The sequence below is a fragment of the Astatotilapia calliptera genome, chromosome 5, assembly GCF_964374335.1.
Source record: "Astatotilapia calliptera chromosome 5, fAstCal68.1, whole genome shotgun sequence".
Taxonomy (NCBI): domain Eukaryota; kingdom Metazoa; phylum Chordata; class Actinopteri; order Cichliformes; family Cichlidae; genus Astatotilapia; species Astatotilapia calliptera.
The window spans coordinates 9351655-9378025 of record NC_137426.1 but is presented as its reverse complement, the minus strand read 5'-3'; the positions used below and the strand labels follow the sequence as shown (position 1 = coordinate 9378025).

Sequence of the window (26371 nt, the reverse complement as noted above, 5' to 3'; positions counted from 1 at the left end):
GTCTTTTCAAACTATAATGATTATAATTGTTTGTTTTTTGTTTCTTATTTTTGTTAAATTTTTTATTTTTTGTATTTGTTTTAGACAGTTTCTGTTTTTGTGTTGTTTATTTCTTTTAAGGGGATTAGATAGAAATCTATTACAAAGCCTTTTTTAACGTGATATTTTTGTTTCGTTTTGGGGGTTTTGATCATAGTTTTTTTTTTTTTTTTTTTTTTGTATTTATTATTATTATTATTATTATTTCTACGGTTGTATCAAGCAGTTTCATCTTGTTCTTTTGAGATTTTTCCTTTTGTTTTGGTGTTTTTTTTTTTTTCTTCTTGCTTTTTGTGTGGGTGGAGAAGGGGGATATAGGTGGAGGTGGGTCAGCCTCGACGGTGGGAATCCTTCGCTGTGCGTCGTGACGCAGCACGTTGCAGTCCTAACGGGGCGGGGCTCGTAAACAGAGGAATCGAAATAAAGGATCGTGCAGAAATTTAGCCCAAAGTGTTTCCGTTTTCCCCGACGTGTTAAAGGTAAGTTTGGCTCGCGTGCTGAGAAATTGTTTGCTAAACATGCAGTTGCACGGATACGGTTCGGGAAGCAGCCGGGGGTTTTCACTTTGTGCAGCTGGAATGAATTTCATCTGCCTTGTGAGACGCCATTATTGTGTGTATAAACCGACGGACAAAATGGCGAAAACTGCTGAAAAATCCTGGCACCTCGTCCTCTGGCTCCCGTGGACGTGATGGAAATCCGTTGGCAGAGACTGACCCATCAGCGGGGCAAGCTTTGCGCCGTTTTGTAGGCGCTCAGCGTTTTGCGTAAAGCAAACAGCACCTTTTCTTCAGTTGGGGGATAAAAGGCCTCAATGAATGAAGGGGGTTTGGCACCAGCGGCAGTTTTAACCCTGTGCATACACAAAATGGGCCTCAAACCAGTGAAGCCAGTTAAACCAACAGTCCTATCCAATTTCTAACTAGTATTAACAGATATTTATGAGCTGTAATAATTGTACATGTGCAGTGTGAAATTTATAAATCTTTATTGTATCTTTTATTCCTCAGAACTCATTCTGAAGATTTAAGTTTAGCATGTTTTGTTTACCTGACGGACATGAAGAAATTACCTGAAATTGGTGATATAACTACTCAAACATACCGTTAATAACACATCTTGAATCCTAATAATTTACTTGTAAAATAAATAAAATCTACGGATGCACTAATTTATAAAAGGCGAACTTCAAAGAACTTAAAAAACAAAAACAGCTATTTGTCAGGTAAATATCAGCTTCATTGATCCACAGGTACAGTACGGTTTATGTAGTTGGGGGTTTTTTTGCGAAGTGATTAAATTTTGCATATCAAAAATTTCACTCACAAAGCCAAACAATGGTTGTGCTCATGATCTTTTCTGGTTCTTCAGGTAAATCTCCTGTGATGCCGATTCGCCGAGCAGCAGCGACTCCGACCCAGGAGAAGACCCCCTCCGCTGCAGCAGAGAAAGGTAAGGGTGAGGTAGTCCTCCACCTGCACCCTGTCAAACCCTGGCCCCGCCCCCTGCCAGCCATCAGCGGCATCTGTCGCAGTGTTCAACTTCAACCAATCATTCATTCTCTCAACACAGAACGAGCAAAACTCATCTCCAGTTCTTTTTTCCAGTATTTATTAGGAAAATAGAGTAATTTAGGTTTCTTGTATACTTTATAGCAGTTATACATTCACATTTATATTATATAGTTACAGTTTCATATAGATTTGGTTGTTTAATGATTAGTGTTTTATTTAAAATGTTTTAGTATTAGTTTTGTCTCATAAGTAATTCAAAATATCATCTTAATTGTGTCACTTGACTCATAATCCTGCAGATTTATCACACATTTGCACTAAAGCCTCATTATGCTTTTATGTTGTTTTATGTTCCTGTTTATTTTTTTTAATTAAAAAAAATACACTAATGTTGCATTTTATGTAATGCAGTATTTTCCCTTCCAGTTTTATTTTTTCATTAAAAACTTTAAAGACCTCGAGTCATACTTTTATGTAAGTTTAATAATATCAGCTTTACACTATGAAGAAAAATAAAGGCGGTATAGTGTTTTTAAGGTTTTATTTTTAATGCTTTCTCAGAACCTGAAGCCTCCTCGGAGGAGTCGCCCGCTACCGAAAAGGAGCAGGCCGCGTCATCAGCCGCAGCAGCCGATGGCGACGAGGGCAGCGCTGCGGGCAAGACGGCGCCCGCAGAGAACGGGGAAAAGGCCGACGGTGCTGCAGCGGAAAAGGAAGGAGAAGGGAAAGAGAAGAAAGAGTGAGTTTCACCATAAGATAGTCTGCAAGCGTGAACAGTGCGATATTTCACTTTGATAGCACTTTTATCTGTTTATATTATCCTTACCTCTGCTGGATAACTGCAGACTGCTCCTCTCGTGCAGTGTTGCATTTCTAAAAGATGTGAGTTGTCACATCCACATTCATTCCCTGCATCATAGCCATCAGACAGATGTGCGCAGTCTTGGAGGAGTCCAGGAGGAGAGGACAGTGGCATCGTAACAGTGTGAGGATTTTCTAACGCCCCAGTCCAAGTGATCAGTGATATATACTCACATTTCTAATAAAATCTAGCACTTTAGTTTAGCTCTGATGATCACGGTTTTTGGGCTGGTCGCAAGCCTTTACGGACTCCTTTGTTTTTGTTTTTCTCCCCCTATAAACTTTAGCTTTTGTAACATAGAATTTTGGCCTCCTCCTCTTCTTCTCCCAGACCTTGCCAAAACAGACCTTCACCTTTTTTCTTTTTTTTTTGCACATTGATCATTAGCACTGCAATTCAGTGAGGGTCAAATTACCATGGTGGTCATTAAGACAGATGTTCTCAAATTTCATTTTGTCTTTCCCGTCGGTGACAAACGGACAAAGTGACAAATGCAAGGACTGCGCGGCTGGACAGTGCGCAACACACTGCTATGTTCTCCTACTAAGGTGAGGATGTGATAAAGATAAGGGTGGTAACGATCACAGTGAAATATCGCTTTTAAAGAATCAACCGTCATGACTGAAATTGTGTCTTGCTGCTTCTGGCAACAGGTTGAAGGATGGCTACAAGTACGAGAAGTCTAAAGTCAAGAAGGTGAAACGGACGATTCCGGCGTGGGCTAGCGTCACTGCGAGCAAAAAGGTCCCTGTTACCAACTTTGCTGGCACTCAGAACAAAGTGGATAACATCCTCATTGAAGCCATCACGGTGTGTGCAAACACTGTAAAATGAATCTCTCGGCACACAGCCGCTCTCTCGATTATTTATTTATTCGTTGTCCGTTTCCTTTGTAGTCTTGCAATGACAGGTCTGGAGTTTCATACCAATCTGTCATGAAATATATCGTGAAAAAATACCCAGGGATGGAGCTTGACAGGAAGAAGTTCCTCATCAAGAAGTCCATGAAGAAACATTTGGAGAAGGGAACCATCAAGCAGGTGAAGGAGCCAAGAAACTGTCAGAAGTGCTCTGTTTTTCTCAAGGATTTGTGGTTTTAAGTCTACTTGCTTGTGCTTTAACTGTCTCTCTCACGTAGTTGAAGGGGAAAGGTCTTTCAGGGACCTTCGCCATTGGGAAGCAGACTCCCCTGTCTAAGGTACGTCACAACAACTTGCAAGATGCTCAGTCTTAATACTTTATAGGTGTTGGGAATTTCTCAGGGTTGAGTGTTAGCAGTTTCCCCGTGTTTGAAGTCCTAAAGTCGAGCCAAGCATCTGGATGTAGCATGTATATGAATGCTATAAATCATTTCAGTTGTGAGATTTGCTCTAAGCCCAGTTCATGTGCACTACAGCTGGTAGGTAAAACAAAGGTGACTACACCTCAACGATCATCTCCTGGTACTCTTCTGCATCACAAATGCTTGTTAGAAGCCCTGATCTGACAACTTCCTCATTTTTGATGCATATTTTTCTCATTCTCTCTGTAAGAGAATGAGGGGGGGGATCCAGTGTTTCTAATCATCAGCACACTTGTATATGCCACAATTAATGTTGAAGGGATTCTCTGAACAAAGCCAGAGCAGATTGACACTCTGAGAAGGACAAATTCTTGGTCTGTAACTTGCGACTGGATGGCTATGAAGTGTGAGCGTTAGCTGATTTGTCACCTTGAGATGTGGAGAAGGTCTTCTGCTGAAATGCAGAGTGAAAATTGTCATTTTGCACATACAAATCATCAGAGACTTCCAGGGTACAATTTTGAAATTGGTGACTGCAAAGGAAGTGGTCTAGATGTCCCCAAGGAGACGCACTTGCAGGAGATTTAAACTTTTTTTTTTTTTTTTTAATTAAGGTAAAGTGTTTGATATGGGCCTAACGTGTAGTGTCAGCATTTTCCTTTTCCCCATTTTTCCCCGAGACTGGGATATGTTTGGTTTTAATTGTCATGTCTGTAAATGGATGTTGTTTTAGAAAGCTGCTCAGAAGCAGGAGTCTCTGGGAGACGCTCTTCCTCTCATCATCACTCGGCTCTGTGAGCCCAAAGAGGCCTCCTACAACCTGATCAAGAAGTACCTGGAGCAGCACTTTCCCAGCTTTAACATCGAAAACAGGTGCAGCGTATCACCTCTTCTCCCTCTAATGTTGTTTCAAGATGCAAGGTGCTCTTTATCATTGACTCGTTTAATTCGTATATAAAAGATGGTTGTGCCATTGTGGTCAGAAGTTGCCACACACTCATCATGGGCAGGAATGTCATGGTAATTTTGGGCTTTTAAATATTTAAACTGTTTTTCCAGGGTGGAATGATTGTACAGCACGTGTACTGACATACCGGTACTGCTTTAACTGTATTGTGTTTAAAAGCTGTAAGCTGAAGATGATTTACTCCTCAGGCCAGAAGTCTTGAAGTCCGCCCTGGTGAGGGCTGTTGAGAAAGGGCAACTGGAGCAAATAACTGGGAAAGGAGCGAGGGGGACTTTCCAGGTAAGTCTCCTCCTTAACACTTTGTTTTGCTCAAAAAAGAGGAATGCATTTGTTTGTTTGTTTTTAATGGGCAACAAACATTTAATTTTTGGTTAAGAAAAGGCCTCCTTGGACAAAAAAAATGTCTTCTGTTAACAGAAAATGAAATAGCAGAGCAGTTCTAGATAATGTCTTTTTTTTTTTTTTTTTTTTTTAAAGTCGGACCTATCTGAGATAGTCATGTAGCAGTTGCCACCAGTTACTAACACCTAAACATTTCAGGACCCGCTTTGTTTCCACGTCACAGACAGGACCACAGAGCCAGTCAGTGTGCCAGCTCGGGCTTCATTGTTCTTTTATACTGTTGCATAGAGGTAAACGACAGGTTGTTTCTTTGTACGTGAGAGAGCTGCAGACTTTGTTTCCTAAAGTGCTTCTACCCACCAGCTGAAGCGTACCGGCAACAAGGTCCTGCTCAAGGGTGGCACTTTGGAGGACGCCATCACAGCTGCTATCACAGCCATGAATGAACCGAAAACCTGCAGCACCACAACTCTACGGCGATACCTTTTAGACGCCAACAAGGACAGAAAGGAGTACCAGTTAGGTAAGTTAGGTAATCCTACGTGGCTCAACAGGATTCCTGAGACCGATTGCACTACATGGACATAGTAAGGGTGCCTTATCTACACACGCTGCACCATCTGAAACTACAACTAGACACAACACTCGCTTTCTCTTTAAACAAATCACAAGAAATGCAGCAAGTGAACCCTTTAAACCTGGTTCTTATGACTGAGCCCTTCAGCCTTCTGCAATGATTTTGGTGTTTTGCTAGTAAACTATCCCCTCACTCTTATTTTGAAAGTTAATTTGCTGCTAGCCATGTTTCATTAACAGCAGACTGACGGGTCGCTGTTGTTGAGGTTCTCAGTGTCATTCTGCGGTCTCTCTGTTTTGTGGACTTAAACTCTTTCACCGTGAACTGCAGCTGCAGACGGTAGTTCTTCCATATTATCTGAGACCCATTCAGAACCTGCAGGCGGTGGAGAACTGAGCTGAGTTCATCACCATCTGCACAGCATATCAAGGACTACCGTCACCAGCTGCTGTTCAGGATGATGGAGGATCTGCACGACTATCTGATATCTGCAGCTGATTAGGACTATAATTTCTTTCTTTCTTCTTTTTTTTCTTTATTAAAAAATTAGCCAGCAGCTCAAACACACATAGCACAAGTTTCAGTTAAAACTTTTTTTGCATCAACAATGGCGTCACCAGCAGAACTTTTTTTTTTTCTCTCTTCTCTTTAGTGGCCAATCTTCGGAGGACCCTGACAAAGTGTAAAGTACTCGGATGGATGGAGCAGATTACTGGTCACGGCTTCAACGGGACCTACCAGCTGTCGTTCCCTTTCTACCCGAGGTATTTCACTTGCATCTGGAAATCCCCGACCCTTTAATACTTAATTTATTTTTCTTTCTGTCTGATAAAGGAGCTTTGTCTGTGCAGCTTCTGGAATTCTTTGTTCTTTCTTTTCTTGATGTCTGATCCTTTTTTCTTGTCCCCTCCTTAGTCCCACCATCCTGTACCCAGACAAGTTCAAAGAAATTCCAAAGAAAGATGCTGCACCTCCGACCAAGCGAAGGCGAACAGTTGAATCTTCAGACGAAGACGAGGAAGAATCAGAAGAAGAGGAAGAGTCTGAGGATGAAGCCCCGGCCCGTAAGAGGTGCATATACCTGTTGCAGCTCGACTCCTAATTACATGCTTGTAGTTAAACGTTTAAAGATGGGTCCTACTCCATATATCAGTCCAGTCTTTTGTAATGACAGCCATCCATCCCACGATGATTAACAATTCAAGTGGAGAATTGTTTTTATTTATTTATTTTTAACAACTGCTTTTTGTTAAAACGACTCTTAGGAAACCTCCGAAGAGGCCTCCACCAAAGGCTCGTCGTCCTCCTCCAACCAAGAAATCTTCGAGCGCTAGTCAGTCAAAAGCTAAAGGCAGAGGACGTTCGCTCGCAAAGAAGTCTCCAGCCAAGAAAGCAGCATCTTCGGCCAAGAGCTCGGGAAAAAAACAACCAGCTCCTAAGAAGGAATCCGAATCGCCATCTAAAGCCACACCTGTCAAGAGAGGCGCCCCTGCAAAAAAGCCCAAGACACCAGCTGTTAAAAAGCTAAACAAAAGGGGGGCCAAGCGACCTGTGTCCAAGGAGTCGCCCCCCAAGGAGCCTACAGCCACAAAGGAGACGACAAGGAGCGGGTCCAAGCGCTCCAAGGCCGAAGAGTCGCCTCCTGAGGCGCCTGCAGCTAAAAAGCAGGCAGCCAAGAGTGGATCCAAACGACCCGCAGAGTCGTCCCCTGCAGAGCCCGCAGTGAAAAAGGGGGCCAAGAGCAGCAAGCAGTCTGCTCGCAAGTCTAAGAGAGGGAAATACTGAACCCAGGAGCGTCTTCTACAAACTGGTCTGAATATCCAGCAGTCTGCCGCTTTAGTTTCAGTGCTTTCTCTCTCTTTATATCATTGTTTTCTCCCTCTTTATGGGGCAGTAGGGTTTTGTTTTTTTATTTCGATTGTAGAATAAGAACCTTATCCTACCAGTTAATTGAACTTTGAGAGTTTCTGAATTTTATTTTTTAATCACAGTGTGTAGGAAAGCTCCGTTAGTGTTATCGGCGAGGCTGCCGTCTTGGGAGACTGTAGGAACATCAAGCATACTTTAAAACTAGAGCCACGTAGCGACTTCGGTTTTGTTATGTTTTTCTTTTTCGATTTTTGTTTTTTGGTTTGTTTTTGTTTACACATGTTCCTCGTGTACTCTGTAGTTGCTGGCAGCACACATTCCTAATCTCAAATCAAAGATCAGTGTTCTAGAAGGGTGAAAACGGCGTCAGTTTTATGTTGAAAAGTGGGTTTAAAAGTTCAAAAGAGTTACTAATGTTGTTAGTACTTTATAAAAGACAGAAATTTGAAATTTCTGTGTTTTGTCCCGGGATTGAATCAAAATGTAGTCATGCAACTAATGCATACAAATCTGAACTGTAATCTGTGTTCCTCATTTATGTAGTTTCCTTCTTAATTATTATTATTATTATTAACTATAATTTATATTTGGTTATTTAAACAGATATAGCCCCCCTGGAAAAAAAAAAAAAAAGATTAAACCTGCAGGTGCCAAGTTGAGGATAAAATACTGTTAGTATTCAAGTCACACTGAGGGGAAAATGTCTTTTTGAGGTGTGTGTGTGTGGGTGTGAGTGTGGGTGTAAACAAGCATATACACAAATTGATTTTATCGCTTCACATCTGTATTCAGTACCAAACTGTAAGAAATGTGTGTTGTGGAAAAAGGAGGATAATAGGATAATAACTTCCCTGCATGCATGTATCCCTTGTGTTGTTAAGCTTTTTTCCAAGTCATTAATAAAATGGCTATATTTGTAGACTGTTGCAGTATTTATTTATTTTTATTTAGTGGGCAATGAAAATGTCACATCTCATAGAGTGCCTTTGTCCCATTGATGATGAAAATCTAATTATTATAGCAGGAAGGTAGACAATTCAGAATAAACGGATAAAACTTATAACTAATGTTTTACAGCAACAGAAAAAAAAATTCTATATACGGTAGAAGAAATGTAATTTAAATTTATGTATATATGATATATTTTCCCATCTTTAGATGCATAGCAGCAGTGTTGCACTTTGATTTCAGTCCCCAGCGTGTGCATGTGGTCTCCTGTTTGTAGAGTCTGACAGCAGCTTAAAGGAAAGGGCTCTGTCTCATCTTCAAGGATGCAGTGGCCTGTCACTGAAGGGCTGATGATTAGTGCTGTCAGAGTGTGCTGCACGGGGTGGGAGGTGTTCTTCAACAGGACTGACAGTTTAGCTGCCATTATCCTGTCACTCACCACCTCCACTGGGTCGAGAGGTCGTCCCAGAACGGAGCTGGACATCTGAATCGGCCTGCTTCTGTCCTCAGAGATGCTGGTGCCCCAGCAGACCGCAACTTAAAAGATGGCGGATTGCCACCAGAAGAGGTTTTCAGGAGCTCCATCTGAACTCCAAAAGATCTTAGTCCTTATAGCAGATACAGCCCCCTCTATCCTTTCTTGTAAAATTCAGCAGGTTTTCCTCCTGATTGTCTTTGTCATTAAAACCCCCCCCACAGAAAATTTAAATGGTTAGCATAGCCGTGGGGACGGGCTCAGAGAGCATATGCAGTACATTTAATTAAAGTAATTACACCAGGCCATTGCTAGCGCACATCGAGCAAAAATCTTCAAGACTGAAATATTTTCCACTTACTTTAATTCCCAGTTATTGTTAGATCTTTAATAAAGAAATGCTACATCATATACCCCTCTTGCATGTATGCAAAACTTTTCCCCACAGGGCATTTGCTTTTCTATGTGGGCAGCTGTAAATTAAAGTCAAGCTTCACGTTGTTGAATTTGGAGCAGGGGCTTCTTTCTAGGTCAACACTCTCTGTCTGTGAAGCTGGGGTCCCAGGAGTTTTGACTTCATGGCAGGCTTGAGCCATGGTGGCTACAGGTTGTTGCTCAACATCCTAACCAATTTCCTCTCATCTGAGGGGGACAGTTTGGGTCTTCTTCCAGACCTTGGCAGTGTGACAATGCATCCAAATAACTTATACACACGTACAGCAGTTTGAACTGATGATCTTGTAATCCAAGAGAGCTTCCCAAATCCTATAAATTTACAATTCTCCTTCTTAAATCTTCACTGAGTTATTGCTTTCCCATTGCTCTGAGTGTTGGTCAGTATCCTGTCAAAGAAATCCTCCTTTTTAAGGAGAAACTACTAAAAGTAACTACATTAAAAGTTACCGGGCCCACAATGGGTGCATGTCAGCTTTTAACATGTATAACCAGAAGTATAAACTGTAGATAAAAAGTGGAGAAACAAGTATTCTGAGCGTTTACTTAAGCAAAATGTATATTCCCACGTATCATTATAAAGGTTTTAAATACTACTGAATCACACTGACTCATTGTGTATCGCTGTAATGTTGCTGCACCTTAACTTTTTGTATTTTTATATCTGTATCTAATAACACAACATAGCATATGATAAAATCTGCAAAATAATAAAATGGCACGGCGTACAAATTACAGTGTTATGACCCCAAATATCTTTTCTGAAGTAAAAAACGAGTACTATCGGGAGGAGGTGTGTGTGGTGGTGGTGGGGCTTAAAATAGATTTAACTTTTGGACCCAAAGTTCATCTAGACACAAGTTTTCCCATGCAGGCTGCCATCTTGGTGACGCCTCCAGTTATTTCTCGCAGGTTTTACCTAGTGGACTTTCAGTGCACAGCTTTTAACTATAAATTAATATCGTGTAATTTTAAAATACTTTTATTGACACATACTGTTATTTTTGGTTTTGCTGCGTGAGCTTGAATTCTTGCGCGCTGTGTGGGAATGTCAGGCGGAGTGGAAAGAAACCGCTTCAGGGGGAGGGTGATGTGATTCATTGAGCCATTCCGTAAGTTTCGTGTTTTGGTTGATTTAGTTCTCACGTACACCCTCTTTTCTTTCTTCTCCTCCTCCTCTTTCCCCGCCTTTCTTCAACTAAACTCCGCCTCGGAATACCGCTGCACACCTGGGGGTAACGGCTGCAGGTAAAAGTGTGACGGTGGGGGGGCCTCGGTGTGCGTTTGGTCGGCGTGCCAAGAAGACGCGGAGCGGTCCGAGGGTGAGGAGGTGGATGAGGAGGGTTTCGTTGCGACTCTCAGGGTGAGTTTCTGTGATATAAAGGTGCTGTTGTGACCTGTGCGCTCAGGTGGAGACGCCCCGGTGTTGCCTGCCGCTGCTGCTGGACTCCACAGGGCGGAAACCCTTCAAAAGTTTTGTCTTTTCACGCGTTTGTGTCTTTCTGGGTTTCTTTCGGGGCATTTCGTGGCGGATAATCTCAACAAAACAATCGAGCCTCTTGTAGCAGCAGGTTTATCTGCGACGTTAATGCGCCCAAAGAAGCGTCTTCAAAATCAGGCTCTTGCGACTGCTACGCTTATGTTTAATACCGACTCGTCTTTCATGTTTCCCTGAGTATCAAGAGGATAGATAAACGCACATTCAATTTAGTCCATATGTTTTCAACTTGTTTTTAAATCTCCTTCACTCTGCTGCTTGGAGTCCTAAATTCTCGGGACTTCAAGTGTTGAAATCTCGTATTTCCACAGGGCACGATGGGTGAGGCACCGGTCAGAGAAGATGGTACAGTGACACGATCAGCAGAGGTATGTCTGGAAATATGACTTTGCATTTGTGTGTCTGTGTGAGTGTTTGCTTAACCTCCTGTCTTCACTGGTGAAGTATGTAGGCTCATTTCCTGTGGATGATAACTGTTTGGATGACCAGATTAAGCAGCTGCACACACAGTTGAAGTCCCTTAAAGTGAGTCTTTATCTTTCTATCTAAACCTACGAATGTGATGATAACGACTGTACCTAATGCAGTCCTGTATTCATTTAGGCATGCAAGACAAGACGGCCAGTGTCCCTAAAGTTTTCCATTAAAGGTGTGAAAATGTATAATGAGGATGAAACGGTAAGTAGAGAAAATGACAGTTAATTTGTTTTGACCTGTTTACGTCGCTCTCCTTTTCGTGCCTTATTGCTCGCGACCTGTCCCTGTGTGCAGATCCTCCTGATGGCCCACGCTCTGCGGAGAATCTCTCTTTCCACGGCCCGACCCGTCGATTCACAGTTTGCCTTTGTCGCGCATAACCCAGGCTGCCCAGACACCCAGCTCTACTGCCATGTCTTTAAAGCAAGGCACGCCAGAGCAGTAAGGATTCTCCATTGTTCTGTTATAGTTAGAGCTCGCAGTAAATATGTATTTAAGGCTTTCTGTTTACTCACAAATAACAACCCTGCCGCTTTCCCATGCTGGACAGAAAGTCCTTCTGTCAAGCACAGTATATTTTAAAGTGTGTGATTAAAGGTGTTCCAACTCTGCTCACAAAAAGCAGAAACAATGACTGACTATACTTTAGCTGCAACCCCATTCAAGGTTATCTCTGTGTGCACCTATGGGCTGCTTCTGGCACTACTTGCACTCGGTGGAAGGCCTGTCCTGACTGCTTGAACATGTGTGTTTTGTGATATCACCATGTTGCTTACCAGACATTTCAAACTATCATATGCCGAATCATTACCAGAGGTGATGATGGGCTACGACCCAGAAATCAAACAATGCAAGAGTTTTGTTTGTTTTTTTCTTTCTTTTTTCAAAATGCATAATATGTAACTTCTCCAGACAGAGGAAGAAAATTTGACATTGTGTGTCCACTCATGGTGCACTGACCGGAGGTTTGAGGCCAGACCAACACATTTTTGCTCTACTTGCCAGATTTGGCTCGCTGGGACTTCACCCTCCCTCTTCCCTGAAACAGAAGTCAACTTGAAGGAGCATTGTTTTATCTCAGAGGAGCAGAGCAAAGGCACATGTGCAAGTGGTTAAAACAGAACTTCCATCAAGCGATCTAAAAAGAGTTGGCAGCATTGTGATTTTGCTTTTTACTTGTGTCGTACTTAGCAGTTTACTTCGTCTTCTTTCTATTCTCTGTTTTTCAAGTCTGTTATCATAGAAAGTTTCCAAGCTATATGTTTGCATAGTTTTGGTCCGTGCCTGAAATAGTTGCGGGGTTTTGACAGCGATTCTTTAAAAGGAATAAAATGGTCACGTGTTTAAATGACGTGAGAACGAGAACAACCTTTTAAAGTTTACATTAGAGGTTTGCGTTAATGGTGTCACTGAAACTGAGTCCATATTTCCGTTCTCGTTATCTTGATAGGCAAACTATTTTAGAGCAGCCCAGAGTAGGGAAGTAATGCCGATATAATATAAAGCTAACATTTCTGTTGTTATCAGAAGCCTTTGACACATTAGAGGAAATTAAATCCAATAAATGTGGTCAGTACTGAACAGTTTGCCATGGTAACTCCAAATAAAACCCTCCAGTGTCACACAGGTTTGGACTAGAGAGTGATGGGAAATGTGCTTATTGATCTTTGATAACAAATTCCTTTCTGTGCTAAATTCAGATCTGATCCCAACCGACTGTTGTATCTTCAGAAGTCACCCTTGAAGCCAAGCTTCCTGTGTGACACAATAATAGGTGCCTCTACTGGTAGATCTGGTAGCATTCAGTTGTTTTGAGCCAGTCTCACTGCATTGTAGTTAGCAGCGAGACTTGTTCCAACATGGAGAGGTCGGCAATACTATGACACTGCAATTGCCTCATCTCTGCGAGATGCCTGTGCTTGACTAAACGGTGTCAGCTGTGGTGTTGAAGCGCTAAGTTTTTATCAGTGCCGTTGTACTGTTAATAATTTACTTGATGAATGACTGCAATATGACACAGAATAACACCGTTTCAGTTTAACTGCTAGGTTTTCTGTATGCACCCTTCCTCCTTTAGGCCCAGTTCCTGAACCTGCTGCTGTGCCGCTGCTTCCAGCTGTCGTACTTGGAGAAGCATCCAGAAGAGGCCCAGATAGACTCTGCTGGCTCACTGCCTCATCGCAAGCCTTCACTGCTCAATCACGGCTTTCCTCTTAGTGTCAGCGCCCTGGTTTCATTCAGAAGAGCTCCTTTTGGTGGATTATTACCTGGCACTAAGGTTTGGCTATTCTTTTTTTCTTTTTTTAACTTCACCCAAAATCTCATGGACTAATTTAAATGTTAGTTTGTTAGTAAATGTTGCAATGGTTTTTGCCTCTTTATATATTGTATTTCAATGTAAGTTTACCCATGTCTTCAAAAATTACCGCACCCAAGTTTTTGCACAGCACTGCAGTTTCAAAATGTATGCCTCAAAATTTAAATTATCTGTACAAACTATGTGATGTTTTCTCTACAGAAAACTCCAAAGTCTTCAGATGACCAACAAAGCAGCCAAGATGAGGTCTTTCCCATCTCCTCTCCCTCCCTGATGCGCAAGAAAGTCATACGCACCAAAGTGCTGCGCTCTGGTGCTTACCGCTCCTTCACTTTCACGCCACGCAAACAGCGCACCATTCAGGATCAACTGAGTGTAACTCAAGGTGGGCCGAGTGTTCACAGAGCGCTATCGAGGTTCAAAGAATTGATTAGGTAAAGCGACTTCATCAGTATTTGGTGAAGGGCAGTCACTGCTGTGGTGTCAGGGCTTTTCTTTGTTTTGTTTTTTTTATTTTAGTCTGCATGATGAAGTGATTTCATCTCATATGGGTAATTGTGCATTTCTACAGCGCTTACATTTTATTTCTGTTACTAATGTTCCTTTTTAAAGTTGAATATGTTTCTTTGTTTTTGAGGGGTTATTTCATCATCATCACTGCATAGCGTCCACTGAGTTGAGATCATCTGGGATGCTTCTTCCCCGTCACATGGTGATGCAATATTCCACCTTTATAAAATCTAACTTTACATTATTTTTCTTATCATATCAAAACCAGAAAAGGATCTAGACAAGTTGCCAGCGAGGCGATCCCGGGCTCCAAGCTTGTCTGAAACAGAAGAGGCACTAGCTCAGGCAGTGTGGTGTTGGGCTGGTATCGCAACGTTAGTATATCGCACATCAAATACATCTTTACATTCATAAGTGTCACTTTCCTATTACTACATCTGTGATTTTCCTTCTTGGTATTGCAGTGAGAGCAGCTATTCACTGCTTGCAGATGATGTTCTGGGATCCTACCTTTTGTGCCAACATCCAAAAAACCCTAAATGTGGCTCTCTAATCATTCGCTTCTCCTCTGGCCCGATCACCCACCTTATTGAAAACACCCGTAAAGGGAAATTCGTGCTGGAGGTAATTCTTTTGTTGGCTCATATACATGATGTGAAAACCAGATTATGATTAAATCTAATCTCTTTCACTGGTTACTTTATTTTCACAAGCTCTTATATTTTTCATAAATGATAGAAAAGAAAGGGGGTCGTGGGGGGGGGGGGGGGATATTGAAATATCTGATTTAACGTGGAAGTGCTTTAAATACGCATTCCCTATAATGGCCAGCAGAGGGCGGCAGCTCTAGTTGCAGCGACTTCCAATTAAATTGAGGTCTGTGGATAAAATTGCCCTCAACTCTTTCACTCTATGATGTCAGTAAGAAGATTTGGGGCTCAGTTGGTAGTTTCAGTTCACATTTACTGAAACATGGATTATTATTTTTTTTTTTACTTTTTATGAAATGTTGATATTAGGAGTGCGGTGGAGAGCAAGGGGTGTTTGTTTCCGTGTGATGTTAAAATGTTATGGTCAAAAACATTAAGCTTGAGGCTATCCTGTACATCAGGACTTTATAGTGGGTGACTTCCAAATTTTATACAGTCTGTTTTTAACTAGAGCCCTCAAGTGGCTTTTTGGAGAACTGCACTGGAGGTTTCCACTTGGCAACCACCTTAATTGACAATATTATTCTCGAAAACCATAATAATTGTTTGTATTTGATTAGAAATGTCATAGTTGATTTATAATCATGTGTAACTGGTGTCCTTTTTAATTTATTTATTTTTATAAATGTAGAAATGCAAGACTGAATTCAATTCCATGGCTGAGCTGATTGAGCACTACACAGAGACTGAGGACGAGCTGCCATGTCTGCTGAGCTATGCTCGGGTGAACCACTGCTATGAGTGGGAGGAAAACGTCAGCAAACAGCAGCCTGTAAAGCTTCAGCCCAAACGAAGCCGAAATTAAAAGTACCCACAGAAACGAATGGATGTAAACCCTGGACACTGGAACATGTGGACTGCCAACCTCAGAGGGCACAAAATAAGCGACACTGGTCATTTCTTTTGCACATTTATCTTTTATCTGTGTTTTGGTGCGGGAAGGTTTAACTGTAAAACAAAGTCACTGTTTAATAGTGTTGGCACTTACTGTGAACAGTATCCATTTCCTAAGAGGGTACTTGTGTGTTAAAGATATTTTGTGGTTTCTGATTTTATTATTTTTATTTCAACATAAGCTTTTAAAAATATACATTTTTATTTGTGCCTATAAAACAGAGGAGCTTTTTTTTTTTTTTTTTTTTTTTTTAAGACATGAAACTAAGAACCTGAATCTGTAAAGGGGAATTAATCACTGATTACTACACCTGATGGCAAAGCCACACTTTTTCTTCTTGTTTCCTTGTCTAGTAACAATGTTACTGAAATGTAAAACTTTTACTCCTTTTTACTCATATTTTTGTATGCAGTTTGTTTAGCTGATAATGTCGCATCTGTTAATATGACTAAATTTCTGTTCAGAGTTTTCATTGGTCGAGTATAAATGGTACAAAATGATTTCAATCATTCTCTGGGATTGTGGTTATCATGTTGTGTCGTCTTGACTATAGTTGATTTGTTCATAGCTTGCACACCATCTACCTGCACCCCCTACATTAGTTTCACAACAGAAGATTGTGATTATTAGCAAAACATTAAATAACTGAACATAACGTGCATCCGTAGTCTTTCTTTTCTCTTCAAACGTCTGTTTGCTTTATTTAAAATATGTTTTCACTTTTAGTTTCTTGACAGTAATGAAGCATAAAGTAGACTGTTTTTCGCCCTTTGACCTCACTCCGTCCTCACGGAAATGGCCGCGGGTCTGGGCCTGTTACATTCCTCAATGGTTACTTATGGTTGCTAAGCAACCTCAAACGCCTCGGAGAGAGGAACAGAATGGGACAGGACCTGAAGCGATACCTGACGAGATCCGTCCACACTGTACCTGGAGATATTTTTTGCTGATCGCTTCTTACTGAACCTCACTGGAGATGTGGGCCGTTAGTCAACTGCTGCTGTCATCTTGTTGTTAAGGTGATGTTAGCCATCGAGGTCCTGCTGTCGTACTTCTAAGTAAACGTTGAGTGTTTGCGAAGGAGACCGGAGCGGCTTTGTATTTTACATTAGTTTGATCTCTTACACCTGCCAGCTGCTCGGTAGTGATTCTTGAGACATGGGGTCAGAGTCGGTGAAGGTGGTGGTCAGGTGCAGGCCCCTGAATGACAGGGAGAAGGCGCTCAGCTGTAAGATGGTGCTGACCATGGACCTGCAGCGCTGCCAGTGCTTCATAGAAAAGCCAGGTGCAGTGGATGAGCCACCTAAACAGTTCACCTTTGATGGGACCTACTATATTGATCAAACAACTGAGCAGATGTACAACGAGATTGCTTATCCTTTGGTTGAGGTAAGCTTGATTTTATTACCAGCCTGCAGAGCTGGGCTCTATAAAAGAAGCACGCTTGTCACTGGACACCTTCAGCCTAACATCAGTAGCCTATATCTAATTCCTAATGAATGCAGGCGTCATTGTGAATACCCTTTGCTCACCTCAAAATTAAATAAAATTAAAAATGTCACTTTTACAGGGTGTGACTGAGGGATACAATGGGACAATCTTTGCTTATGGACAAACTGGAAGTGGAAAGTCTTTCACCATGCAAGGGGTGTCTGAACCTGCAACCCAGAAGGGTGTCATCCCGCGGGCCTTTGAACACATCTTTGAGAGCATTCAGGTGTGTCTGTTGACCACAGTGATCTTGTAGCTTGCAACATGCATACGTAATATTATGCTCCTAGTTTTTGTCTAGGCTCGTCTCAGCACTGATAGAATAATTATATGTTTTATCTCGTGTGTGCAAGCTAGTGTGCAGAAAATACGAAATTCCTGGTGAGGGCCTCCTACTTGGAGATTTACAATGAAGAAATCCGAGATCTTTTGGGAAGCGATGCCAAGCAGAGATTGGAGGTGAGTCCCTGCTTTTTAGATAAACTAAACAGGCTACACTGTATCAGAAGAAGCCAAATGGATTATTGTTCTTTGGTTAGTACAGCAAGGTGAGTGTGCTGTTTTCTGCACAGTACTGTACCTGTTGCCATGGTGATTTAAACGCACAGTTGATTCCTTAAAGGTCAAGGTGTTGTAACAGGGTGACAGACTAGCTGATTGTGCGTATGTGTGTGCTTTGTGTGGCTGATGAATGCCTAGCTGAAAGAGCACCCAGAGCGTGGGGTATATGTACGGGACCTTTCCATGCACACTGTGCACAGTGTGGGAGAGTGTGAAAGAATCATAGAGAAAGGCTGGAGGAACCGCGCAGTGGGCTACACGCTGATGAACAAAGACTCCTCACGCTCCCACTCAATCTTCACCATCCACCTGGAGATCTGCAGCACTGGTGAACTTATAATATCTTTGTCATCACTATATCTGTTCAGTCTGTGCTGATATTCTTCTTTTGAATGTGATCCTCTTATATCTCCTAATGTCATCAGCACTTTACCATCAGTTATTTTTGTTCTGTGGCACTATATCTTTAAATTTGATAGTATATGAATCTCCTTGTTAATAGTTTGCATATCCTGCCTGTGCTTGCATGTAGTTTTCAAACCATTGAATAAAACATACCAGGTTAATAAAGGTAAATAATAAGGCTTTGTAACAGTGTTGAATGTTGCTTGCGTTTCCTGTGTCAACTCAAATTCTCAGATTCATCTGACCAGGACCATCTACGGGCAGGAAAACTCAACCTTGTGGACCTGGCAGGAAGTGAGCGTCAGTCTAAAACTGGTGCTACCGGCGAGCGACTCCGCGAAGCCACAAAGATCAATCTTTCCCTCTCGGCCCTGGGAAACGTCATCTCCGCCCTGGTAGATGGACGCTCCAGATACATCCCCTACAGAGACTCCAAGCTGACCAGGCTGCTGCAGGACTCTTTGGGAGGAAACACCCGCACCCTGATGATCGCCTGTCTTTCGCCCGCAGACAACAATTATGAGGAAAGCCTAAGTACGCTGCGATATGCAAACCGGGCCAAGAGCATCCAGAACAGGCCTCGCATCAACGAGGACCCCAAGGATGCTCTGCTCCGAGAGTATCAGGAGGAAATCAAGAAGCTGCGGGCGCTCCTCACAGGCCAGCTGAGCACTGCTGACCTTTCAAGTAAATTTTTATAGAAAAACAGCATGCTTTTTTAGCTTAATATTCCTAAATCTACACATAGCCTCTTTTAGATGCAGAGAAATATTTTATTTTCTTGCATGTTGTCTTTCTTTAATTACCAGTGCTATAAAAAAAAACACTTTTATTTAAAATGCAGCTCTGCTGGCTGGTCAGTTTTCTGAGTCATCCCCTGCTGTGCCCTCAAGGCCACAGTCCACCCCCACTGAAGAAAGGAAGGAAAAGATTAAAGAGGCAAACATGGACCAATCCCACACAACAATTTATCACTTCAACTTTAAGCATGCATTGTATAAAGAGCCTGTGATTTATGATCTGTGTTCTGCTGTCTCTGCAGGAGTATGAGGAGAGGCTGGCCAAGTTGCAGGCTGAATACAATGCAGAGCAGGAATCCAAGGCGAAGCTGCAGGAGGACATTGCTGCTTTGCGTTCCTCCTATGAATCAAAACTGTCCAGTCTGGAGAAGGCCCAAGTCAGCAGGGGGAGCTCTGTCCCCAAGAATGGTAACAGCACATCCTGTGCCAACAACAGAACAAAAGTTTTCCACTGTTGGATTCTCCCCATGTATGCTTCTTTGTATTGTGCCGCTTCTCTACATTAGTGGGCGCCAGCTGTACATCCCAGGTTGCTTTGGAAGAACTCTGCATGAGCACTGATCCCATGTGCCACAGTACAGTTGAGGAAACCTCCCAGACTAAGGTAGTGTCCAGCCCCACTTTCCATAAAGATCACTCCTCTTCAAATCATATTTGTATCCTGAAACAAGGTAACAAGGCAATCTTATGTAGGCAAAATGTTGAATTTTATTCCCTCATGTTGGCGAGCAAGCTTTCCGAAAAAGATCCAGATAGAGCTGGACTCTTGGAGTCTTCTGATGCAACTGCACCGGGGCCTCTAGACCAGAAACACGTCCTGGAAAGGTTTGTAGGCTTCTGTTCTAATCATGGAAACTTTCCTTAACATGAACACTTCCTCAGATTCATAGCTATGATTTTATTATTATATATGATATGTCTTAATCAGCCGATCCATCTAATTTCTACTCCTTATGGGTCTGGGTTGTGAGCATCTTCAACACTGTTCACAGGATACTGAACATATTGTTATGATGGTATCTACAATCTTCTTATCACACTCCATGATGAATGTGTCATACTTATGCTTGTGGCTACAAATGGAGTGGATAATCAGATTCCAGCTGTATATTTTTCTGTATGTACTTACCCTTGCATTCTTTTACATCATTGCATTCTTCTGTGTTATTACCATAATCTGGTAATTAGCAGAACAGTTATGTTTAACATATCATACATTGATGGTTACACTAGAATAATATAGCAAGAATTATACTAAGCACGCATCTATGCGGTGTCCTTGGTGTTCAATCTTTCCTCAGACTGCAGCAGCTGGAACAGGAGGTGGTAGGAGGGGAGCAGGCCAGGAACAAAGAGCTGCAACAAAGACAGCGGCAGAGAAAAAAACTTGCTGACCAGAGAAAAGCTCAGCTTGTCCATGCTCTGTCAGAGAACAGCGAGGAGAGCGAAAATGTGCTGCTGAATGTCTACAACTCTATCCAGGAAGAAGTCCATGCCAAAAACCAAATGCTAGTCAAAGTTCAGGGCAAGGTGAGTGGAAGCAGTTCGAAGGAGCTTGCAGCAGATGCAAAATGCAATCTTTCTGTTGGGAGAAAGCATATGTGTTAAGGGTTTTCTGTACATTTCAAGGAGCGATCAGAAAGTTTGGGTTATCCACCCACAGAAATCTATTTCTCCTCCCTAAGATCTCCTTTTCATGCACCCCTGCTCTTGACAAAGTTTACTCCTTAAAAGTCAAATTTTGACAACAGTGCAAGTTCACCAGAATGGGATTGTACATTGCGAATTCATACTACACTTTCAGACTATAAATGCAGACTTGTGCGTTAACATCCTGGGGCATCTGTGGGAGAACATCCAGTGGAAAGAGCCTTAACAACAGCATCACCACACATTGAAAAGGCAACAGTTTTTCGGCCAGAAAAACCCAGTCTTTGCTCACCATCTTTCCTACGACTTTGTACAATTCTCCAAAATCAAGTTAAAGTATTATACTCCCTGTTTTGAAACACTGGGCAAGATCCAACACTCATTGTAGAGGCACAAGTACAATGGACTTCCAAAATAGTGATACCAAAATAACAGCAGCGGTCTGGAGATGTATTAGAAGGTGACTTTGACTAAATTTAAATTGGGCAATTTATTAACTTTTTTAACCTGGAAAAATTAGGTTATCTCTTCAGGGATTTACTAATTTGGTGTGTTAAAACGGTTCTCTCTTTGAATGTCAACCCCTACATATGACACGTTTTTAACAAGTGGGTTTTAGCTAGTTTTCTCATGAATAACATGCTTCGTCAATGTTGCAACAGCTGAAAGCAGCCAAACTGGAGATCCGTGACCTGCAGGCAGAGTTTGAGGTGGAGAGGAATGACTACCTGGCGACTATACGCAGGCTGGAGAAGGAAGGGCAGCTCCTGCACAGCCTGCTGGAGCGTATGGTGCCTCTGGTGCGCCGTGACTGCAACTACAGCAACCTGGACCGCTTGAAGAAGGATGCTGTCTGGGACGAGGACAGCGCCACCTGGAGACTGCCAGATGTGATGGTGCAGAAAACAACACTGCCTTCAGGTGGGGTATAATACGGTATGTAAAAAAAAAAAAAAGAAAAAAAGAAAAGTGAAAGCTTTTTTTTTTTTTTTTGACAAGACAGTAAATCTTGTTTGTTTTGCAAATTACTTTCCTTAAATGTTTATTAATCACATTCTTTTTCTTAGCAGTGACTCCAAAAGCTTCAGCTCGCAGAGGCTCAGGTTCTGATGCTGGAGAAGCATTTACGGTGTGTTTGCATTTCATGCATAGGCTTTTACTTGACATACACACATTCTAGCAGGATTAGAGGCCATTTGATGGATTGATTGATTGAATCTTTATTTTGAACATGTTGAAAAAGTACAACAAAATAGAATTAAAAGAGACAAATGAACAAAGCAAAACAAAAGGAAAACGAGCAACCACAACTCCAAATAACTTTCATGTTCAAAAAGGAGCAGGAAGAAGCATAAGCTTATTTAATCCCACCCCTTTTCCACTATCTAGTATCAATAGACTACAGAAATACCTCCTTGCAATTACATTATATGTCATGTGTATTTTTTTTTTATTTTTTAAAAATATATATACATATATGTTTCTATCTATCCATACATACGTATATACACATATGCACATATACACATTTGCAATAACCCCATTAACACCTCAAGGATACACAACCTACAAATATATATATATCTCCATACCAACATACCCGTGCACCCGCACACACATGAAAATATTAGACAAGAACACCCTATCAAATCTCTACCTTTTCCCTGTACCCTGTAAAAACCATATCCTTAAACCGCTTTTTAAACTGCGCCATGCTCGGACATTGCTTCATATCTTTACTTAGTCTGTTCCACAGCTTCACTCCACACACAGAGATGCAAAAACATTTTAATGTTGTATGGATACGAGGATGTTTTAAATTTAATTCCCCCCTCAAATTGTATCCCCGTTCCCTTTTAGAAAACAGTTTTAGAATATTGTCAGGAAGCAGGTTATTTATTGCTTTATATATAATTTGTGCTGTGAGAAAATGAACCAGATCTGTGAATTTTAGAATTTTTGATTTTAAGAATAGTGGATTTGTATGATCTCTGTAACCAGTTTCATGGATTATCCTTATGGCCCTTTTTTGTAATATAAAGATTGATGATAGCGAACATTTGTAAGTATTGCCCCAAACCTCTGCACAGTAATTCAAATACGGTGCAATCAGGGAACAATAGAGAATGTGGAGTGATTTGTGATCCAGAATGTGTTTTATTTTACTCAAGATTGAAACACTTCTTGAAATTTTGTTATGTATATGATTTATATGAGACTTCCAGTTTAATTTGTCATCTATAATCACACCAAGAAACTTATGTTCAAGTACTCTTTCAATTTCCACACCATCTACATGAATCTGCATTTGTGCATTTCTAAGGGAATTCCCAAATAAGATTATTTTAGTTTTACTTAGATTTAGCGATAGTTTATTCCTGTTAAACCATTTTTTAATTTTGCACATTTCTGAAGTAATTGTATCCAGCAGCTCCTTTAGATTCCCCCCAGAACAAAAAATATTTGTGTCATCTGCAAATAATACTAATTTTAATATATCAGATGCCTTACAAATATCATTTATATAAACAATAAATAATTTTGGACCCAGTACAGAGCCTTGTGGAACACCACAAGCAATGTCCAAGCATAATGAGGAATGGACACCCAGCTTCACAAATTGTTTCCTGTCACTTAAATAATTTTTCACCCATTGCAGTACAACCCCCCTGATCCCGTACCGTTCCAGTTTATTAATTAATATGTCATGATTGATTGTGTCGAATGCTTTCTTGAGATCCAGAAATACTCCAGCTGCATACTGTTTCTGATCTATAGCATTCGTAATCTCCTCAATTGATTCGATTAATGCCAGAGATGTTGATCTTTTTGATCTGAATCCATATTGACTGTCAGAGAGTAATTTATATTTATCTAAGAATTTGTCTAATCGTTTATTAAACAGGTTTTCTAGGATTTTGGAGAATTGTGGTAGTAAAGAAACAGGCCTGTAATTTGTGAAGTGGCGTCTATCCCCAGTTTTATACAGCGGCACAACTTTAGCTATTTTCATTTTGTTTGGCACTTTTCCCTTCTGAAATGATAAGTTGCAAATATATGTTAGAGGTCCTACAATTCCTTCAATGACCTTCTTGACGATTTTCATGTCAATATCATTACAATCAGTGGATGTTTTATATTTACACATGTGTACAATGTCAATTATTTCTTTTTCCTCCACTGATGTGAGGAACATTGAGTTACGGTTCCTATCAATCAGGTTTTCACTACAGTCTACTGATGGCAGTGACTCAGGAATTTGTTCTGCCAGTTTTGGTCCAATATTTACAAAATAATGATTAAAGCTGTTGACCTTATCAGCAGTGTTTTCCATAATATTGCCATTGTCGATAAAGTATTGAGGATAACTTTGTTGTCCAGAATTATTTTTAATGATACCGTTTAAAACATCCCATATTCCCTTCATATTATGTTTATTGTTGTTCAATATTTTACTATAATACTCCTTTCTACATACACGTATAATATTGGTCAACTTATTTTTGTATTTTTTATATTTATTTTCAGCTTCTTTTGTTCTTTGTTTTAGGTATTCCCTATAGAGTGTATTTTTCTTTTTACATGCATTTTGTAAACCCTTAGTGATCCATGGTCTATCTGAATATTTGTGCTTTCTGTTGTATTTTATTGTTGGACAGTTTTTATCGTACAACTCCATGAATATTCTTAAAAATATGCCATATGCAATATCAATATCAGTTTCTTTGTACACATTGTCCCAGTCCTGATTTAATAGATCGTTCTTAAGTGCATTCATAGTTTCTTCTGTCCTTACACGTCTGTATCTCAGTTGTTCTTCATGCTGATTTTTCTTATAATTAGTGTCATAAACTGCAAAAACTGGTAGGTGATCACTGATGTCATTAATTAATGTTCCGCTCACAATGTTGTTTTCCATATTGTTAGTGAAAATATTGTCAAGTAAGGTGGCACAATGTGGTGTATTTCTGCTAGGCCGGGTTATTTTAGGATGTAAACTCAAACTGCACATAGTGTTTAGGAATTCGTCGGTCATTTTATGCTTTTTCGGATTCAACAGGTCAATATTAAAATCACCACAGATAAACATAACTTTTTGATTTGTTTTAGAGAATATTTCCTCTATGAAGTCATTAAATACTTGAATACTAGAGCCAAGTGTTCTATATATACAGCTAATTATTACATTTTTCTCTTTTTCCTTATAAATTTCAATTGTTATACATTCTAATAAATTATCAATTACAGTTGTCATACTTTCTACCACCTTGTAATTTAGGTTTTTATCCACATACACAGCTACTCCCCCTCCACTCTTGTTCCTTCTATTTACAAAATTCACTCCAATGTCTTGATTAACTAAAACAGCACTTCATTTCTGTTTTAGCAGGTGGAGGAGGACAGGTACAAGCAAATGCTGGACAGAAGTGACAGTGAGAATATTGCCAGCAGCTACTTCAAGTCAAAGAGGGCGAGCCAGCTCCTCGGAAGTGACACCGCAAAAGCCCACGGTGAGAAAAGAAACTGCGGGCTTCTAATTAGTACATATTACCAGTTAAATTAGTGAATTAGCTCTGCTGTTGAATGCTATTTCATTTTTATTTAGCAACATATTTGTATGCTGTGATCTTGTGTTTCTGCTTTTCATTAGAACCTTACTGGCAGGAACAAAAAATAATCACGTACTACACTTAATACTGTTACAGTAAACTTTTGTATTGCATTTGGGAAGCCTTTTCATTAGGTTATCTCTCTGAGCATTTTAAGTTTTGGCTTCTTTTTTACCTTTTTTGTATATTTTATATTTTTACTTATTGAGACCATTTAGTTTTAGATTAGTTAGATTTTTCTTCTTTTTCACTTTCTTACTTTTGTTTAGTTTTTACTGTTGTCTGTCTTTTCTCCTGCTGCCGTCCCCTCTCCTCCGCTAGTTAACGTGGCAGGTCACCTCTCCATGAGCGGCTCTAACATGAATCTGTCTGTGAGCTCAGACGCCATCCTGCCTCGCCCCTTCCGTCTGGAGTCGCTGGATGTCCCAGTGTCCAACGGTAAAGTGAAGCGCAAAAAAAGCAAATCTCACATCCATAATGAGGCGACTTAAATGGACTGTGACCCACATATTTGCAGTTTTCTACAATGACACTTTTGATGACTCATCAAAAAATAAGTGTTGTATATGTATATCTGACTGTGAATCAGTGTATGCTTTTATGACGGCTGCTATCTAGATTTACACAGGACCCATTTATTGCCGATGTTACAAGTCCATTTGCGTCATGAGTTTTTAATTATTAATGTTAATTTTTAACTCATTGCTACCTACTGTATGATGCTTCCTCGGTTTTTCTTTTCTTTTTTGCACAAGACATAATTTAATGTTTGTTTGAGTTAGGTTCTTTAATATTAAAATATTTGCATTGTAATGTTGCTGATTTCCTTTTTTTTACCCAGCATTTAAAATACTTGTCAAGAACAGATGACATCAAATTAACTGATGTCTCATGTGTTTAATTTCAATTACTTTACAAAAAAGCCATTAAAACTTGACTCCAGTGTATTATAAACAGTAGTAAATAATAATATATAAAATAATATCAGCCTGCATGTCAAACTGTAGTACTCTGCTGTCACAAATGGATCAGGAAAGCTGTTGTCAAGGCAGCAGTATGCTAGGATATGGTTATCTCATATTACACATCATCTCTGGTCACCAGTGTGGGTTTTGGTGT

General features: G+C 40.6%; 3 protein-coding genes across 11 annotated transcripts; all 3 read left to right on the top strand.

The window, feature by feature from the left end:
- The first annotated feature begins 374 nt into the window (after positions 1-374).
- hp1bp3 (heterochromatin protein 1, binding protein 3) lies at positions 375-8371 on the top strand. 2 transcript variants are annotated; one of them, XM_026167105.2, is made up of 13 exons: positions 375-518; positions 1411-1491; positions 2115-2292; positions 2901-2963; positions 3069-3225; positions 3312-3455; positions 3554-3613; positions 4431-4570; positions 4853-4943; positions 5370-5529; positions 6236-6347; positions 6499-6654; positions 6849-8371. In XM_026167105.2, the coding sequence occupies exons 2-13, from the start codon at positions 1425-1427 to the stop codon at positions 7366-7368; spliced, it is 1848 nt and encodes a 615-aa protein (XP_026022890.2). In that variant the 5' UTR covers positions 375-518; positions 1411-1424; the 3' UTR covers positions 7369-8371. The 2 variants fall into 2 exon arrangements, with proteins under 2 accessions (XP_026022890.2, XP_026022891.2); XM_026167106.2 differs by lacking the exon at positions 2901-2963.
- A 1813-nt stretch (positions 8372-10184) lies between these two features.
- On the top strand, positions 10185-16390 carry sh2d5 (SH2 domain containing 5). Of its 3 annotated transcripts, XR_013909186.1 has the most exons (11): positions 10536-10691; positions 11138-11194; positions 11271-11351; positions 11430-11504; positions 11598-11744; positions 13381-13581; positions 13822-14005; positions 14399-14504; positions 14595-14754; positions 15472-16150; positions 16200-16390. XR_013909186.1 is itself a non-coding variant. In XM_026167104.2 (10 exons), exons 2-10 carry the CDS (start codon positions 11144-11146, stop codon positions 15643-15645), a joined length of 1179 nt encoding a protein of 392 aa, XP_026022889.2. In that variant the 5' UTR covers positions 10185-10440; positions 11138-11143; the 3' UTR covers positions 15646-16390. The 3 variants fall into 3 exon arrangements, 2 of the variants coding, with proteins under 2 accessions (XP_026022889.2, XP_080157809.1); XM_026167104.2 differs by lacking the exon at positions 10536-10691 and adding an exon at positions 10185-10440 and having other exon boundaries at positions 15472-16390; XM_080301683.1 differs by having other exon boundaries at positions 15472-16390.
- A 222-nt stretch (positions 16391-16612) lies between these two features.
- kif17 (kinesin family member 17) lies at positions 16613-26065 on the top strand. 6 transcript variants are annotated; one of them, XM_080301675.1, is made up of 15 exons: positions 16613-16754; positions 16870-17124; positions 17306-17452; positions 17584-17685; positions 17926-18115; positions 18427-18879; positions 19037-19131; positions 19235-19400; positions 19499-19596; positions 19726-19817; positions 20294-20522; positions 21305-21563; positions 21710-21771; positions 25030-25153; positions 25574-26065. In XM_080301675.1, exons 2-15 carry the CDS (start codon positions 16894-16896, stop codon positions 25741-25743), a joined length of 2418 nt encoding a protein of 805 aa, XP_080157801.1. In that variant the 5' UTR covers positions 16613-16754; positions 16870-16893; the 3' UTR covers positions 25744-26065. The 6 variants fall into 6 exon arrangements, 4 of the variants coding, with proteins under 4 accessions (XP_080157801.1, XP_080157804.1, XP_080157802.1 ...); XM_080301678.1 differs by lacking the exon at positions 16613-16754 and having other exon boundaries at positions 16761-17124; positions 21713-21771; positions 25033-25153; XM_080301676.1 differs by lacking the exon at positions 16613-16754 and having other exon boundaries at positions 16761-17124; positions 21713-21771.
- The last annotated feature ends 306 nt before the right edge of the window (positions 26066-26371 follow it).